Source organism: Pyrus communis, chromosome 10, assembly GCF_963583255.1.
Source record: "Pyrus communis chromosome 10, drPyrComm1.1, whole genome shotgun sequence".
In the NCBI taxonomy this organism is placed as follows: Eukaryota; Viridiplantae; Streptophyta; class Magnoliopsida; order Rosales; family Rosaceae; genus Pyrus; species Pyrus communis.
The window spans coordinates 8,610,541-8,626,013 of record NC_084812.1 but is presented as its reverse complement, the minus strand read 5'-3'; the positions used below and the strand labels follow the sequence as shown (position 1 = coordinate 8,626,013).

Genomic DNA, 15,473 nt, shown 5'->3' with positions numbered 1-15,473 from the left:
CTTGAAAAAGCCCTAGGCTTAGTTTCAAACTTGGCAACAAAGTTTCACAAAAGAAACATCATGGGCATGCATTCATAAAGTGTAAAGGGATTCGGTTCGGTTTTGAAACATCCAAAATCAAAACCGAACCGAACTTATTACTTATGTTCGGTTTGGTCCCTTTTTTTTATTTTCGATTTTGGTTCGGTGTTCGGTCGCCCTTTTTTTTTGGGTTTTTTGAACCCACCCCTAGATATACGTATGCCATCTTTGTGGTGGATTTGTGTCAGGGTACTTGTGGTAGTACGGAGGTGTTTGTGCTTGTGGTAGCCGTTAGGAGTTTTACTGTTATGCTTATTTGTGCGGGTTATCTACAAATTAACGTATTGGCAACCGGAGAATGTACTCATACGACAACCTTTGCAATTGTGTAATCGTGTGTTAAACTTAATATCGCTTCTTGTGAAAAAATAAATAAATAAAGAAGATGAGTGTAAAATTATTGTAATTTTTGGCTTTTCATGCGTGTCGTTACTTTCTAGGTGGAGATCAAAAAGAATAAAAGGAATAAGTCTGAGAAAGAATGCGAATGACGATAAATCGATATGAGATAAACAACCCACTCTTGATTATTAAATACCTTAGAATTATCATGTACCCAAAATCAATGAGACCTACCTACCTTTTCATTTCAATCAAACTACTCATGTGCTAGAAAATGTTCTTTGCATTCTCATCGAGTTGAGTTTGAATTTATCAAAAGACTAATTCTTAAGCGCTAAGCATCTTCCTCATTTGCTGCTGCTTTTACATCCTTTTTTTTTTTTTTTTGGTCAAATTCCTTCAGGGCTAAGCATACCCAGTTTCACATGTTTAGTCAAGCCAAAAGATGCTTTCATGGGGAATTGCCCCAAGACAAGGACAAAAGGACCGATCACATAATTGCAATTAATCTTCCCTAAACATGATTATCTTATACTAATTAAACTAATGCTTTGCTCCATGGATTTCACATGGGGTTTAATTTAAAAGATTTGTTCCACACTTAATCAAATTATATATTATAGACCTGCAGCTTGACAAAAGAAACACCATTTTTTTAAAGTTTTCTTTGTATCCATTTTTGGACAACTGCAAGAATGGAACCCTATGCAAATCATACCACTTCCAAAGATTTTTTTTTTTTTTAACTCATTGGTTAATCAAAAAACCAAATTCTAGTTTGTAGAGTGAGGAAGAGGATAGAAACTTACCTGCACCGAGGATGCCATTGTAACGGCATTTCAAGTCAATTATGCATTATCATTCATTTTAACTTTTCCACAAAGCAATACCTTTTTGACTTGGGATACCGCTACAATAGTACTCCGATGCACCAAAGTCTTTGTCCACTGAGACTAGAACATGTTTAGGTAGGACTAGAGTATCAAATTTTATATGGTAGCTAGGAAAAAAAATGGTTCGATTCTTGTTAGTAACCACAATGTGATCCTGCCACTTCCAGAAAACCAGGAAGAAGTTATCTAATGACATAAACATGGGGGAAGAGTTGAGCTAAGAAGTGGAAATGTCTTGGAAACAAATGCTTAACAATGTAGGATGCAAACATACATACATACACATGTTTATAACAACGTTTTTGTACCTACTTATCCACCGGCACAGCCCGACGTTGTGTTTAAATTTTATAATAAAAGGCGTCGGTGCGATTAGAAGTAGAACTATTTAATATAAGTCGTAATTTATGATATCCCACATGTTTATATACTACTTATATCATATCATCGTACTTCCGATCATTAAAAAAAGCTTGAAAATAAAGCAATTGACCGTCCTTAAAGATCCCTATGTTTCTAGTTTCTGCTTCTTATTCTAAGCACATTAAGTGTTATAATATGATATCCTTAAATTTTGTCTGCCAACTTGCATCACCTTATTTGCACGAACAGTAATTCTTTGATCTCTTCTTTGATACTTAAGAGTACTATTCGGTTTCTCAACCTCAGGCTTTCCCTTTAAATTTCGTTTCCCTTCATCGGCCAAATTCGTTCTCTCTTAAAATATACTACCGAAACTTCGTTCTCGTCACTTCGAGCTCCACCCGACTAATCTTGCTCTAATATCTCAGAAAAATGGCACCTAGCAAGCTATCTTCCCCACACTCCAATTCGACTTGGACAGCCAAACAAAACAAATTGTTTGAAAACGCTCTGGCAACATATGATAGGGAAACCCCTGATCGTTGGAGTAATATAGCCAGAATTGTTGGAGGGATGACTGAAGAGGAAGTGAAGAGGCAGTATGAGATCCTTCTAGCGGACATAAACCGCATTGAGTCAGGAAAAGTTCCCCTTCCCAAGTATAGGAAAGTTGGAGAAAGCAACATCAGCAGTGAAGAAGAGAGGTAATACACTTCTTTCTCCTTATTACTTGATAAGATGAAGACTAGAAAAAATGCTTTTAAATCTTTAAATGACCATATTCAGACATTAAGGTATGTCCACGAGATATATAACCGAAAACAATCAACGAAACTTACTTCTGTGTTAAATCCATACTCAAAATATAAATATAGCAATTTCTATGCAGGGTCATGAACCTTTCAGGGTAAAATTTGATACTAACCTTGTCATTCTTCATTTTGCATTGGCCTCACTCTTCGTAGGCGGAGTTGCACTCTCAACATGCACCTCGCTCATATCTTTTGTTCATATACTGGCAGTAAATCTGTTCATTGATGAAGATTTGCAACAGTAGAAAGCACTTAACTCGGAAAACACTACAACCTTTGTGTATAATAACTTCCATTACCTTCTACAGGCTAAAGACCCTAAAGCTCTAAAGGAAGACGCCCTCCAGCGGTAGACACAGCACCAATTTCCTCTTGAAGTGGATCTAGCAGTTAACCAAAATCTGCACCCCTTCCCATTCCCTCCTATCTTTTCCCTGTAACTTCTAGATGCAGTATACTTTTCTTCGTCTTGTTTGCACATGTAACAAGGAAGAATCCCTGCATATGCAAGTGCTTATTTATTTATAATCATCATTAATTAAAGAAAGCACGTACTACTATTAGCACATGATCTTAGCTCTAGTTGCACAAGGTGGGGTGGGATTAGGGGGCAGAAATTTTAGATTAAAAATTAAAGAAAGGAGGCATTAGATAGCATATTACTATAACTGGGTAGTGGCTACCATATCCTTAACGACATTAAGTTTGGTAATAAAATTTTAACATGAAACACCAGTATCATAAAGGATGTAAACTGCTAAGTTTGAGTGTAGCACCGGTGAAATCAAATTCAATGTCATCCAACAAGTACCTACCGTTCCAATCGAAAAAAAGTTTGCTCCTTCAGTCACTCACGCGGGCATGGACAATTTTTAGCAATTGATTAAGGGTTGTGTTATTCACACACCATTGTTACTTTTCACATACCTCTCTCAATTTTCATTTGATCAAATGAATTGAAGAAGATGACCAAAAATCAACAAGGGTGTGAGAAGTAAAAATAGGTGTGTGAATATCAATATCCTTGAAGGAAATATGAAGTCATTGTGATACCCACATCAATGAAACTCCAACGCATGAGTAACTGGCGCTAGCATTTCAATGTCATTCATCAAACACTTGTTTCAAACACAGCATATACAGATGCTAAGAGAAAGATATCAAATTTGTCTTACACTTCCTTTTTTTTCTCTGCAACCCAAAAAATAAAAAACCTTGCAAAATCTTCCTAATCTGTAGTTGTTTGCAAAGGCAGGGACTTTTCGCCTTCGTTTGGTCCGCCGCCACTGTTTTCTCTGTAAAGTTTTGCCCTTTCAAACATCTGCTTTGGACCAAAAACCAAATTTGTTTCCCAAACTGCCCAACAATTCACAGACATAAATCTTCCATTGCAAAGCAAACGAGAGGGGGGTAAAATCGTACCTTCCGCACTGTCTCTTTCAAGCAAGTTCTGTGCTCGTCCATTGAAGCATGAAGAAATTCATGAATGTGATCCCTCAAATTCGCCACGAAGCTGCCACTCCCGAAATTCTTCTTCCGCTGCAAGAACTCATCGTTGCGCTTGATTTCAAAATTCTGTGTGTAATCCCGAAAACGACATCGTTGCGGTGTTTGGAGCACCAAGGGGCGCAGTAGCCTGTAGGTGAGAGAAGGTTAAAAACGAGGTAAACTGAAAACTGAGGCGACGACTTGGAGAAGAAGGTAAAAGGCGCCAAGGCGGCGATGCATAAATACGACGTCGTTTCCTTTTGTAGGATATATTCGGTTGAAAATCCGAAGTGAACCGGGTCAGCTTGAACCCGTTAGGCCCAAAATAGAAAGTGCAGACTCATACCCAATACTGTTGCAAGTTCTTCTCTGTCCGAGAAAGCAGAAACAGAAAGTGAACGCGGGCAACAAATATGTCATTTCAGGTTCGTCGCTAAATCCCGAATAAATGACAATCCCATCGCCAATCTAGCTTATACGGTTGGATTAGCCTGTGAAAATTTGCAGCAATTTCTAATCTTTTTTGCGACAGATAATTCTCGGGTCGGCGTCGGCGGCGCGCCGTCAAATACTGGCGGAGATGGGACACCGGTTCACGGTCATGGTACATTGTAATTATACCAAAGCATCAATCTTTTTTCTTGGTTAAATGGATTAGCTTTTCAAGTTGCTGATTTGGTTGTGTGGGTTTTAGACTGCAGATATTGATGAAAAAAGTATAAGAATGGATAAGCCTGAAGAACTGGTCATGGTTTTAGCTGAGGCCAAAGTACGGTTTCTCTACTTTTTATATTTTATGGTACAAAGCGATAATTTAAGCTACTCTAAACGAGATTTGAATTCGACGCTGTCATGGCCAACTGACCTAACCCATAAGCCAATTTTTACGATAGAAGTGTGTTTTGCCTTTATTTTTTGTTAGGCAGATGCCATTATTTCAAGGCTCCAAAGTGATAGACAATTGGATGGGGATGCTCCTGCAACACTGTTGGTTACCGCAGACACGGTATGCGTTTATAAGTAATATTTGTTCATGTTTTTCAACTTTTCATGTGAATATATGTGTTACTTTCTCATATATTTGTTCATGTTAATTAATTTAACAGATTAATCTTAATGCAGTAAGATTACTGGAATATATGTGTTACTTTCTCATACAATATGGAAATCACACAGTATTAGTGGACCCATATAACCATGACTCTCATAAATCCTATTCTTAATTGGCGTTTCACCTGGAGAAGTTATTGGCACTCCAAAAAAGTGTGGATTGCAAGACGAGATGACTATTTTGGAGTGGCAATAAAAGCTCCCTTTTCACTATTCAAAAAACATGTTACCGGTAAAAACATCGGAAACAGTTTTTCTTTTTTAGTGAATCTCTCTTGTAGGGAATGTGTTTTGTAGTTAAGCTTGTTTCTCACTACAAAATCTTTATTGATTTTGAGGTGGTGGTGTATGAAGGGATAGTAAGGGAAAAACCATCCAGCAAGGAAGAAGCATGGAATTTTATCAAAGGTTTGCTTCAAAGGCAACTGTCCATCTTTTTCCCTTTGTTAAAACCACGAATGGATATGTAGTGGTCAAGTCTTTATGGTTGGGTTGCAGGCTATTCCGGCGGTCAAGCAGAAGTTATAGGATCTGTACTTGTAACCAACCTTAAAACCGGAAAAAGAAAAGGCGGTTGGCGCAGAGCGGAGGTACTTGTTCTTTCACTGCTTAAAGCTCATTCTTTATCTGACCTGTGCTAAAGAGCAGCCTTCTTGTCTAGCTTTTTTGTTTGTTCAAGTTTTTAATCAACAATGATGATCGATAGTTATATCGTTTAATTTATTGGTTAGTTTGGGAAGGATTATAGCATATGTTTGATGTCGTGATGCAGGTTTATTTTCATGTCATACCAGAGGAGGTTATCCATAGCCTGGTAAATTTGGATACAAAATCACTTTAGGTGCTTCGTTGTGAACTATTATTCTCTGTTGAATCTGGTTTATGAGTCTGATGTTTGGCCAGATAGAGGAGGGAATTACGCTCAATGTTGCTGGCGGTTTGATGCTGGAACATCCATTGATTTCTCCGTTTGTGGAAGCAGTGGTTAGCTCTCTCTCATCTCTCTATTTCATGTCTACTCTTGCTATTCACTTGATGCATCTTTACAGAGTTTTCCTCCCCTCGTCGTCTTTATCTCTTTCTTTCTACCGTTTCTTTCAGCCTTGTTCGCTTCGCTAATGGGTTCTAAATTTTCTTTCTTATTCCAAGTGAATTAGCAACCAAACATGCTCGAGTTTTGGCCTTGCTATAACTTTTTCATCGCGTCTGCATATACTGTGTCTTTTGATCCGTCCATCAAGCGTGTGAAGGATTCTAACTTCTCACAAATTTGTTTGCAATGTGCTTCATTTGGTTTGCTGCAGATAGGGACGACTGACACGGTTATGGGATTGCCTAAAGAACTTACAGAGAAACTCATTCAGGAAGCAGTCTAACTATTGTTTTGGAGTGGTGAGCGGGTTCTTGTTCGAAACATGTCAGCTGGCTGATGAATCTACGATTTTCGCAAACTCTTAACCCGGTCATTTTTTAATTTGTGGGATTTAAACCCGTTGTTAATCGCTTCAACTGAGGTTGTTTAATTATTTTAACCACATCATTAAACATTTTGATGATGATTTTGGTGATGGTCTCTCGTACGTCATTGATAATTCAACTCTTTGATGCTGAAATCGTAGATTGACAATGATTCGAAATGATGCACATGTTAATGAAAACACATTAAATTATCACACTTATGTTGGTTAGCATGGCTAATTGTAAGTGAAAATTTCCATCTCAGGTGCAAGTGTAAATGCTCTTTCTACGTTACCCAATTAAAAGAATACACTATTTGACACGGTAATATCTTCTTTCGGAAAAGAAAAATACGAGTATTAACCTTTCTAACGAACAGTTCAATCGAATTTATCAACAACAAAAATGCTGCTCTCAGGCAGTTAACTGTAACATAATACAGATTCAGATTTTTAAATTCTCAAGGCTGACATACAACCATACAAATACGTTTCCTTTCGTAACTTCGTTACCAGTTACAAACGGGAATCCCTAACTGGGTAATTTATCTCTCTGTTATGAGTATTGTCAGAGGGGCGCGCCGAGGATTTCTTACCATGTCGAAAAGCAGCATCACAAAGAAAATTGTTGTCACCCGTGAAGCTTTGAGCGTTTTAGAGTATAAACAGAGTTAACTCGTGAGCCTTGGGGCTTTGAGAAGATAAACCCCTCTCACAAATCCTGTTCCTACTTCACCGATGTTTTTTAATAAACCAGTTGGATCTTTTACCTCCTCTGCTTCTTCTTCCCGCCCTCGTTTCTGCAAATATTAGGATCCGAAAATACAACTGGTTAGGAAGTGTAGATAGCAAACAGTTTTTTAGGAACTTTCAACGTCGATTTGGAATGCACATTTATTCAGCTGGAACAGATCCAATTATACCTTTGAACCATATCTCCCCCACGTTATGCCAACAGCATCACCACCCAGAGAATCATACCATAGCTTGAAGGTGTTGGGGTACTCTTTCTACATTCAAGACACGAGGATGTAAACAAAGACGGCAGTCATTAAAAACATAAAAATGAAAGCCAGGGCATCATGGTTAAAATTAAGTTATCACATAAAACTTGCCTCTAGATCCCCGACATAGCACCTCAGTGGATCAAAGTTTACCAATAGCTTATTTCTTAGTGCCTCCGAATTTCCTTTCATGTCTCCAGGCAACAGAAATGGGTGGAAAACGTTGCTCGCATTCCCACATGCCACATGTACCCCTGCACCTGCGTAAATATGCAGTAGAACTTAGCGCATATACCATATTTGAGTATGGTATGCTAGAAAAGGAGAGAGAACAACAAAAAGCTGAGGCCGAGCAAACATCCAGGTAACATAAAGAATATACCTTGATTTAATTCGGATGGAAAGAGAAGATGTTGGGGGTAAGGTAATTTTTCTCTGTGAAGAAGAATAACTGCGTCATAATTGTTCAAAGGAGTTCGAAAAAGGCACTGCAAGCCAAAAAATAAACATTAATAGTTTGCATATATCACACGTGCATCAAGGTAAAATAATTCACGGATCACAACCAGTAAAATTTAACGAGCTCACCTCCCATCTATGCTTATCATCATGATCCTCCGATATCAGTTTGGTCAACAACTTTGCACTGCTTCCAGCATAAGCCATCAACCTTTTTAACTCCTTTCATATTCAACAATATCAAAAGGTACATCAGCAATACTAAATACTACATCGATAAAAGGAGTTGCTGCACTCGGATTTCCAGAGTGCCAGCCCTCACAAATTCTATGGGAGATTATTCGTTTGAATGTTCTGTCGGCCAATATATCAAGTCTTAATTTTTATTACAATCACCAAAAGAAAAAATGAAAGTCCTCTATGTTTATAGTTAACAATTTCATGGAACTGAGTTTCGAACTGATATTCTGACATGACTGAAGAATTGAGAATGCATCCTAAATCCTAATACAAATGGAATGCATTGAAATGCCAGGAAAATTTGTAAAATAAGCAGGATCAGCTCAGGGAAAAGGTATCACAGGCCTGATTACTAGAGAGAACGTAAAAAATTTACCAAAGAAAATGAACATTGTTGAAAAAGACACCAATTAAACTAACCATCAAGTTTGGTGAGAATCTGGTCCAGGCCTCAGATGCCTTGTCGTAAGTTGTAGCCAAGAACATTGCTGGGATTACACTTAGCACATTTTCTTTGTTAGTTTTTCTACTTGACATGAAATTATCCTGAAATTGAACTGCAGTTAGTAGCAGTCAAGAAATAATAAAACTGTAACTGAAAAAAAGAAAATAATAAAATCAAGGAAACAAAGAGATTGGATCAGAGTTTCTTAGTTAGCAGCAGAACTTACATTTATCTCTTGCATATCTTTTGGAGTCAAATCATTGTTTATGTCGACAATTAATGCAGAAAAATTCCAGTCATAATCTGATAGTAATCGTAGGAACCTGTTGATGGAATTACCATGCACATGAGAGTGTGAAATACACCATTAAAGTTTGGCAATAATTCTTGTGTGCATGTGCATGTATGTGCTACACCATAGTATTTCTAATTACCAGATAATTTCGAAATATGTAACTTGATGTTCACAATTCAAAAGTGAAACCAAGCAGTTAGAGAATCTATCTTTTAAAGCAGAAGTGTCAATGAGAACTATCAAAATGCCCTGGAAATGAGTTATATAAATATCAACCTCAAAAATCCAGTGATTCGTGAGCATGGAGCATTGAATGGTAAAGGCTTCAAAAAGACGTATGCAACCAATAGTTCAATTGCCTCCTCCCCCAAGCAAGCCGAAAACAGATGTGAAGCTACCCACCGTTTTGCAAGCCTTCACATGAAACCAAAAAGGTTATATGCAGTAACGGATAAAAACAATAATAGATAAATGAGAATGAGACTGCAAATGCTAAAGCTCACCTAACAACTGGCCCGTATGCTGCATAACAACCCTGTAATCCATTAATCATGCTGGAATGTTGACTCCGGAAATAAAGTTCCCTGTCCGTATTAGAGACCTGCTTCACTAGATCATTTCCAGCTGCAGTCAGAAAGAAGTTGAAGAGATCAGCATCAAAAGAATCTGACATCATCATTATCAATAAGGGGAAAAAGAATCTAACATCCCAGTGGTGAATATGTAATAATACATGAGTCAAGAGTTCTTACTTTCCCGTCTCAACAAAGTCAGGCCTCTCTCATGCCAAATTTTTAGGCGAAATGCATATCCAGAAACAAAAACATCCACATCATCCTCCGTAGCTGTACACGTCATCCCCCAATTATTCTGGAGACTGCCATACGATAGCATCATCAGATAACTATTCAATAGACAGTAAAATCAAATTGAGAATTAGTAATCCCAGTTTGCCCACCTCTCTCCAATCTTGAGAAGGAAGGCAGATTTAGTTTTCTCAATTGCTAGATCATCCATTGGCCAGTTTCCAGAACCTTCCAGCTGAAATAGATCAAGTAATAAGGCTTCATTAACTGACGGAAATATAATAAACAATGGAATTCTTAACAGTTATTGGGTTTTGTAACATGCCTGGATCATAACTTCCAGCGGACGAATGCAGGAAGGAGTGAACCTATGTAATCTTACAAAAGCACCCTTCTCATTAGCAAGCGGATGAGGTTCAGGTGGGAATACAGAAGAAAACCTGAAAGCTGCATATGGTAGCGAACAGGGTGATGGAAAATCCATATGAAATTGGAATTATATTTACCATTTCAAAAGAAATTACTAGTAACTTTTGCAAGCCATATGACTTATTGTTTTTATTCAGAAAAAAATTGTTTTCAAATTTACCCCAACACTTTAGAGCATATGTGCATGTGAGCACATTTGTAGTGAAACAAACCTTAATCTAAGCATCGAAGAACTTTTGATGAGTCATACAGAGAAGGAAAAGGGATAAGATAATAAGAACATTCCAGAATATTTTTCAAAAGTACAATTATGAAAACAAGAGGGTCGATTTTAATGATAGCAGAGCTTTAAATACTTTTTTATCCCAAACACACATAATATCACATCCACAAATATCATAATATAATAGTGAATAATCAAATATTTGGAATAGAGAATTCAAGCTAGGCATTTAAAATTGATTTTTCCAGCAACACAATTATACCTGAATCTAGGGGCTGCACGGTAGAAACCTTCAGTGGAATGTCTTCAAGAAGCCGCAAGCGCTTCGATAGAATTTCAAATGCCCCAAGCAAATTCCCAGAAGATGATACAGGATCTGAAAGAATTGAAAGGCTACCGTAAAGAAAAAAATAAAACAAAAAAGATAATTATATAAAAATTGCATAGAAAGACGCTAAGAATTGTTCTAGTTACCTCCAGTACCATATAGCAAAGAGAAATCAAGTTGATCTACGATGTGCATTATATTCTCTTTTGATATAGAAAGATGTCGCAGAAGCACATACTCAGAAATCCTTTGTAAGATGATATGTCTTTTCCATTGCTCACTTTCCCAAACTAAGGAATGTGCAAACAGTGTCAACATTTTAGTCATCTTGACAGTTGATTTTAGCAAGAGCAAGGAAAGCATGTAAATGATATTGATATAACTAACATCAAGTAAAGAAGGAAAAAAGCCAAAACAAATGACTACCTGTGCTTTCTGCAATTTTACCATCTTTAAATCTCCTGAGCTCAGACTTTTCCCCCCAGAACTTGCGGAATTTGAAGGCCTACACAGAACATAAGTAAACTCAATGGATGCATCAAAAGAAGAAATCAATGTATGATTCCAAACAGGTACACATATACCTCCGCTTTGTTATCAGCATCTGGACCAATATCAACAAGCCTAAAAGCTTTCTCTATGGAGCTTACGGAAATTCCAATAAGCAATGGCTCCGCATTGAGGGTCGACAATCCCTGGAGTCACAAGCCAAATTTATACAAATTGGTCAAGTACATAAATGTACGTTTGATATGAGATGCTAAAGTTAAGCTCTTGGTGACGTACATTTTTTATGATGCGGTCTGATAACATATTTCTCCAGGTAACACGTACATTCTTCACTCTGTCACTCAACCCTTGAATTAAAACACTCTGCACCTTCTGCTCATATAATCTCCAACATTCATCGTCCAAGCAGAATCCTGATGCATAAACTGCACTGTTCCCCTTTAAGTTCAACCTGAAATAGCAAACATGTAAACAAAACGGGAAATCAAACCACAAGCAGGACAGGAAAGAAGGTATAATGCAATATCACATTCAAAGCTAACACAAGGTCATTGTACGCACTAAAGACAACTTCAATATGAACCACATTAAAATAAAATAAAAAATTATACCTTATGATGTGGTCATATTTTACAGGATAGTCCACCGTGGTCATAAAAATTTCTTCAAATCCACCATCTCTACATTTGTCTATGCATGTAAGTGTCGAAGCAGACTCATCTTGGAGCTGAAACAAAGAGAAATACGTTATTTTTAAAGAGGTTAATTTAGTGTGCGCCACATACAATGATTATGGAGCAACATTTAAATGCCAATTAGTACCTCGAGAAATCCAGCCCTTGTCATTCGGAAGGCCAAATTAAAGTTTGTAGCTGGACTACATATAACAACTGGAAATGATTCTTTAAGAGGCAACCTTTTCTGCATTCCCACAGATCATGCTTAACTAACATCAGTAAAATGCAATAGAGGGGAGCATTTTGTACAAGTTCAAAATGGACACTAAAGTAATAACCAAGCACTGAGGGATTCTTGTAAAGATTATTGCACAGCTTCAGTCCAAAAAAAAAAAAACACTTTCAAATCATTAAAACTGACCAGAGACATTAACAAACTTCTCAATGAGCACATAGTTTTTCAAGTCTCAAGACTGACAATATAACAAATACAGTCATTTGATCTCGCTACCCATGTTGTCTTTCTCTTTCATAGTTTTTTTCTAGCAATCATCTAAGGAAAACAGATGCAGGCATAAAACAAGAAAACCAACAATGACTTCAGAGTGTGGAACAATAACAACAAAAAGCAAGTGAAAAACATAATTAATTGCATAATATCCAGTAAATAGCAGACCTCCTTTGGAATAGCTTTTTGGTCTTTCGGTGTAAAGTAGAGCCCATGTTTCCAAAGTTCTGAATTGGCTGCACATGAAGTGAGAATAGTATGCATAATCATTATCACAGTTCGATATGTGTGATTCAAATAAGTTTTAGATCGACATTTCCTTGTATAATAAAGTACAAAATCCTGTAAAATTAAAGGGAGCTGCTGGTACTCCAAAAGGTCATCATGCACTCCTCCCTCATGAAATAATGAGAGAGGGAGGAGTGCATGATGACTTTTTTTCAGTGCTAAATTCTAATAACAATATTCAAAGTAAATAGTATTTCTGCCAAATATGCTTATATAAGTGACAGGTAACGTTGTATAGTTTGTAGCAGATTGCTTCCTTTTTCTGTTCCAAGCTCAACAGTGTAATAAACCCATTTAATTTTCATCAATCCCCACTGTTAAAATCAATTGTGCTACGGGATAAAAGTGCATATACGTCAAAATGGGACACGTGTAAGATGAACCCGAGTCTACAACTAGGTTTGATGTCACTTAAGCAAGTTTTTGTGGCCAAAGTAAAGAATAATCATACCAAGGAAGCTCAGGGTAAAACGGAATATGTGCATTGTCGTCATTGACTTTTTAATACGATTCCTATCCACAAGGTATGACAATATGACAGAGATCAGATATCCACCCAAGCAATCATAAGCATACATTGGTGTCCTCCGACGAGCCCAGACCTAGATCAATAAGAAAAACCATTGTCACGCCGCTACAGCATTAGTACTTTTAAAGTGGCAATGGAGTGATGGCTTTATACCTTCAGCAAAATTAATGCCTCTTGTAATTCTTTCCACCCGAGAAAAGTTTTCTTGAGAATTTCTTCAGTATCTTCAATGAGCATGTCTTCCAAAATACTACTATTGTACTTAGGAGTAGCCTGAGGAACTCCCCCTAAAAAAAAAAAAAAGGTTAAAAAGATAGATAAGCATCTGAAAGTCGAACACATCATCAAATAGCCCAAAATCAATAACATAATTTACCTTGATTTAGAGCACGAACATTATTGCGCTCTAGGTGCAACTTTGGAATGTTGAAAAGGGATGGTGCTGTAGGAATTATCCTTACACAAAACTCAGGGACTTCGACAAGTTTTACGCCTGTGACACCAATTTATTTGTAATTCAAAAGTTGCATTTATCAGGCACCAAAGAAACGGATATATTTGCTTTCTCAAGTTTAAGGAAGAAAAACATAAATTGAAAACGGTGCTACAGAAAACCAACCTGGATAGACAATCAATACAGGTTTCCGGGCTTCATTCTGTAAGGTGGACCATTCAACTAATGAAGAAGACTTCAAAAACTTTTTTATTACACAAAGGTACAGGCACCTTTTCGCATGGTACCGGTAATTCAAATAGTCTTTCTCATGGAAACACTCCTGAAACAACAAAATTAAGTTTTAGAAAGAAAAGAAGTTGAGACTTGTTTTATTCTTAAGCTTTAACATTTGATTATAATCAATCAATAACAATAAGAACTAACACATTTCTTTTTATTGTCGAACCAACATATTACAATTACGATATGGGTATTTCGATACCTTGGGCATCCGAACGAAGAGGTCCACATTAACTTCAGGTTTTACAACGCACTGTATGGCATAACTCCCACCAATTTCAATAGATTTCGGCTTCTTAAACGCGAATTCGACCTTGTCAGCGCCAATGTCCCTGACGAATCCCCGCGCTTCATCAGCTGTAACCTGCAAAGTTTTCAATTCAAACATCACACGTGAGTACAACGCAAATGGCCAAACAATATTTCATCCCAAAAAAATAAAAAAAAATCCCACTTTTCAAAATTTCAAAAATTCGAGGTTAAAATGAAAGATTATATCAGCAACCAATCAGAAGTTCAAGAATCCGATTGCAGAATGATAGCCTGTGGAAAGAAAACGAACATTGAGGCCTTCTGGGATTTTGTCGATGGCTCTTTTGATGACTGAAACGGCGTCGTCGACGGCCTTGGTGAAGGCGGGTGAATAGTCGAGCTGGACCTCTTTCAAGAGCTCCCCAATCTTTAGGTCCATTGAGTTCGTCAGCGTAGCGGGCTCCATTGTTCTTCGCTGGCTTTGGTTCTGCTCTGGGAGCTGAAACGGGGTAGTTTTGGTGACTGGTAAAGCCTCTGGTAATTTAGGGTTTAGGGTTTTAGTGGAAGAGGTGGCGGGAGAGAAGAAGACAACGGGGAGGACAGGACAGAACAGAGAATGTGAATAAGACATTAACCAAACGTGGCCCAAATTATTTTCTGGGCTAAATTCATGCCCAAAGCCCAACTATTTTCTGCTCTCCTAAGCCCATACGATTTTCTTGTGAATCCTCTCCCCATGGAATGGAAGTAGCCCTAGGACATAAGTAAAAGGAAAATGCACACATAGTGGACCTCATTGAGTAAGAAAATAGTTAGAATGAAGGATTATCCATTAAAATTTTTTAGCGTGACGGTCACGTGTTTGGTATGGTATCGATAAATAAATACACATATATTAAAATATCATTTGGAATTACAAATTTGTATGAATGGACTACATGGTTTATGTTTTATTTACCAACATATAATATTAATAAATAGATGCACGAAGCATATTATAAGTGAATTGCTAATAATATTGCAACCAGACCGACACACCAATGTATAGTATTAATAAATAGATACACATATCTTTTACAGACGATCGTCTACTTGTGTCTCCCATTGAGTTATGTGAGCTTGTTGGTTGTCTTCAGCATTTTATCTTATCTCGCCTGAATATTGCCTTATGTTGTTAACACAGTTACCCAGTTCATGA

The 15,473-nt window shown here is 37.3% G+C and overlaps 3 protein-coding genes and 1 long non-coding RNA gene across 7 annotated transcripts; 2 read left to right on the top strand and 2 right to left on the bottom strand.

Moving 5' to 3' along the window:
* The first annotated feature begins 957 nt into the window (after nucleotides 1-957).
* Nucleotides 958-2,904, top strand: LOC137746999 (protein RADIALIS-like 4). The gene is made up of 2 exons (XM_068487002.1): nucleotides 958-2,383; nucleotides 2,800-2,904. Exons 1-2 carry the CDS (start codon nucleotides 2,112-2,114, stop codon nucleotides 2,819-2,821), a joined length of 294 nt encoding a protein of 97 aa, XP_068343103.1. The 5' UTR covers nucleotides 958-2,111; the 3' UTR covers nucleotides 2,822-2,904.
* Nucleotides 2,389-4,181, bottom strand: LOC137747000 (uncharacterized). Its single transcript, XR_011069913.1, has 3 exons — nucleotides 3,914-4,181; nucleotides 2,791-3,812; nucleotides 2,389-2,706 (listed from the first exon to the last, which is right to left on the bottom strand). It is a non-coding gene; the product is annotated as an uncharacterized lncRNA (long non-coding RNA).
* Nucleotides 4,182-4,286: 105 nt separating this feature from the next.
* Nucleotides 4,287-6,764, top strand: LOC137746998 (uncharacterized). Its single transcript, XM_068487001.1, has 9 exons — nucleotides 4,287-4,404; nucleotides 4,512-4,583; nucleotides 4,674-4,748; nucleotides 4,902-4,985; nucleotides 5,428-5,497; nucleotides 5,588-5,679; nucleotides 5,862-5,903; nucleotides 5,993-6,073; nucleotides 6,394-6,764. Exons 1-9 carry the CDS (start codon nucleotides 4,393-4,395, stop codon nucleotides 6,463-6,465), a joined length of 600 nt encoding a protein of 199 aa, XP_068343102.1. The 5' UTR covers nucleotides 4,287-4,392; the 3' UTR covers nucleotides 6,466-6,764.
* A 157-nt stretch (nucleotides 6,765-6,921) lies between these two features.
* Nucleotides 6,922-14,853, bottom strand: LOC137746997 (uncharacterized). 4 transcript variants are annotated; one of them, XM_068486997.1, is made up of 26 exons: nucleotides 14,586-14,853; nucleotides 14,226-14,387; nucleotides 13,907-14,063; nucleotides 13,664-13,780; nucleotides 13,441-13,574; nucleotides 13,210-13,360; nucleotides 12,639-12,706; nucleotides 12,108-12,206; nucleotides 11,897-12,012; nucleotides 11,562-11,736; nucleotides 11,360-11,470; nucleotides 11,202-11,280; nucleotides 10,922-11,065; nucleotides 10,710-10,823; nucleotides 10,121-10,242; nucleotides 9,948-10,030; nucleotides 9,742-9,866; nucleotides 9,493-9,613; nucleotides 9,266-9,403; nucleotides 8,921-9,017; nucleotides 8,670-8,795; nucleotides 8,139-8,231; nucleotides 7,933-8,038; nucleotides 7,658-7,810; nucleotides 7,470-7,552; nucleotides 6,922-7,346 (listed from the first exon to the last, which is right to left on the bottom strand). In XM_068486997.1, the coding sequence occupies exons 1-26, from the start codon at nucleotides 14,739-14,741 to the stop codon at nucleotides 7,218-7,220; spliced, it is 3,159 nt and encodes a 1,052-aa protein (XP_068343098.1). In that variant the 5' UTR covers nucleotides 14,742-14,853; the 3' UTR covers nucleotides 6,922-7,217. The 4 variants fall into 4 exon arrangements, with proteins under 4 accessions (XP_068343098.1, XP_068343099.1, XP_068343100.1 ...); XM_068486998.1 differs by having other exon boundaries at nucleotides 7,658-7,804; XM_068486999.1 differs by having other exon boundaries at nucleotides 7,470-7,556; nucleotides 7,662-7,804.
* Nucleotides 14,854-15,473: the final 620 nt, after the last annotated feature.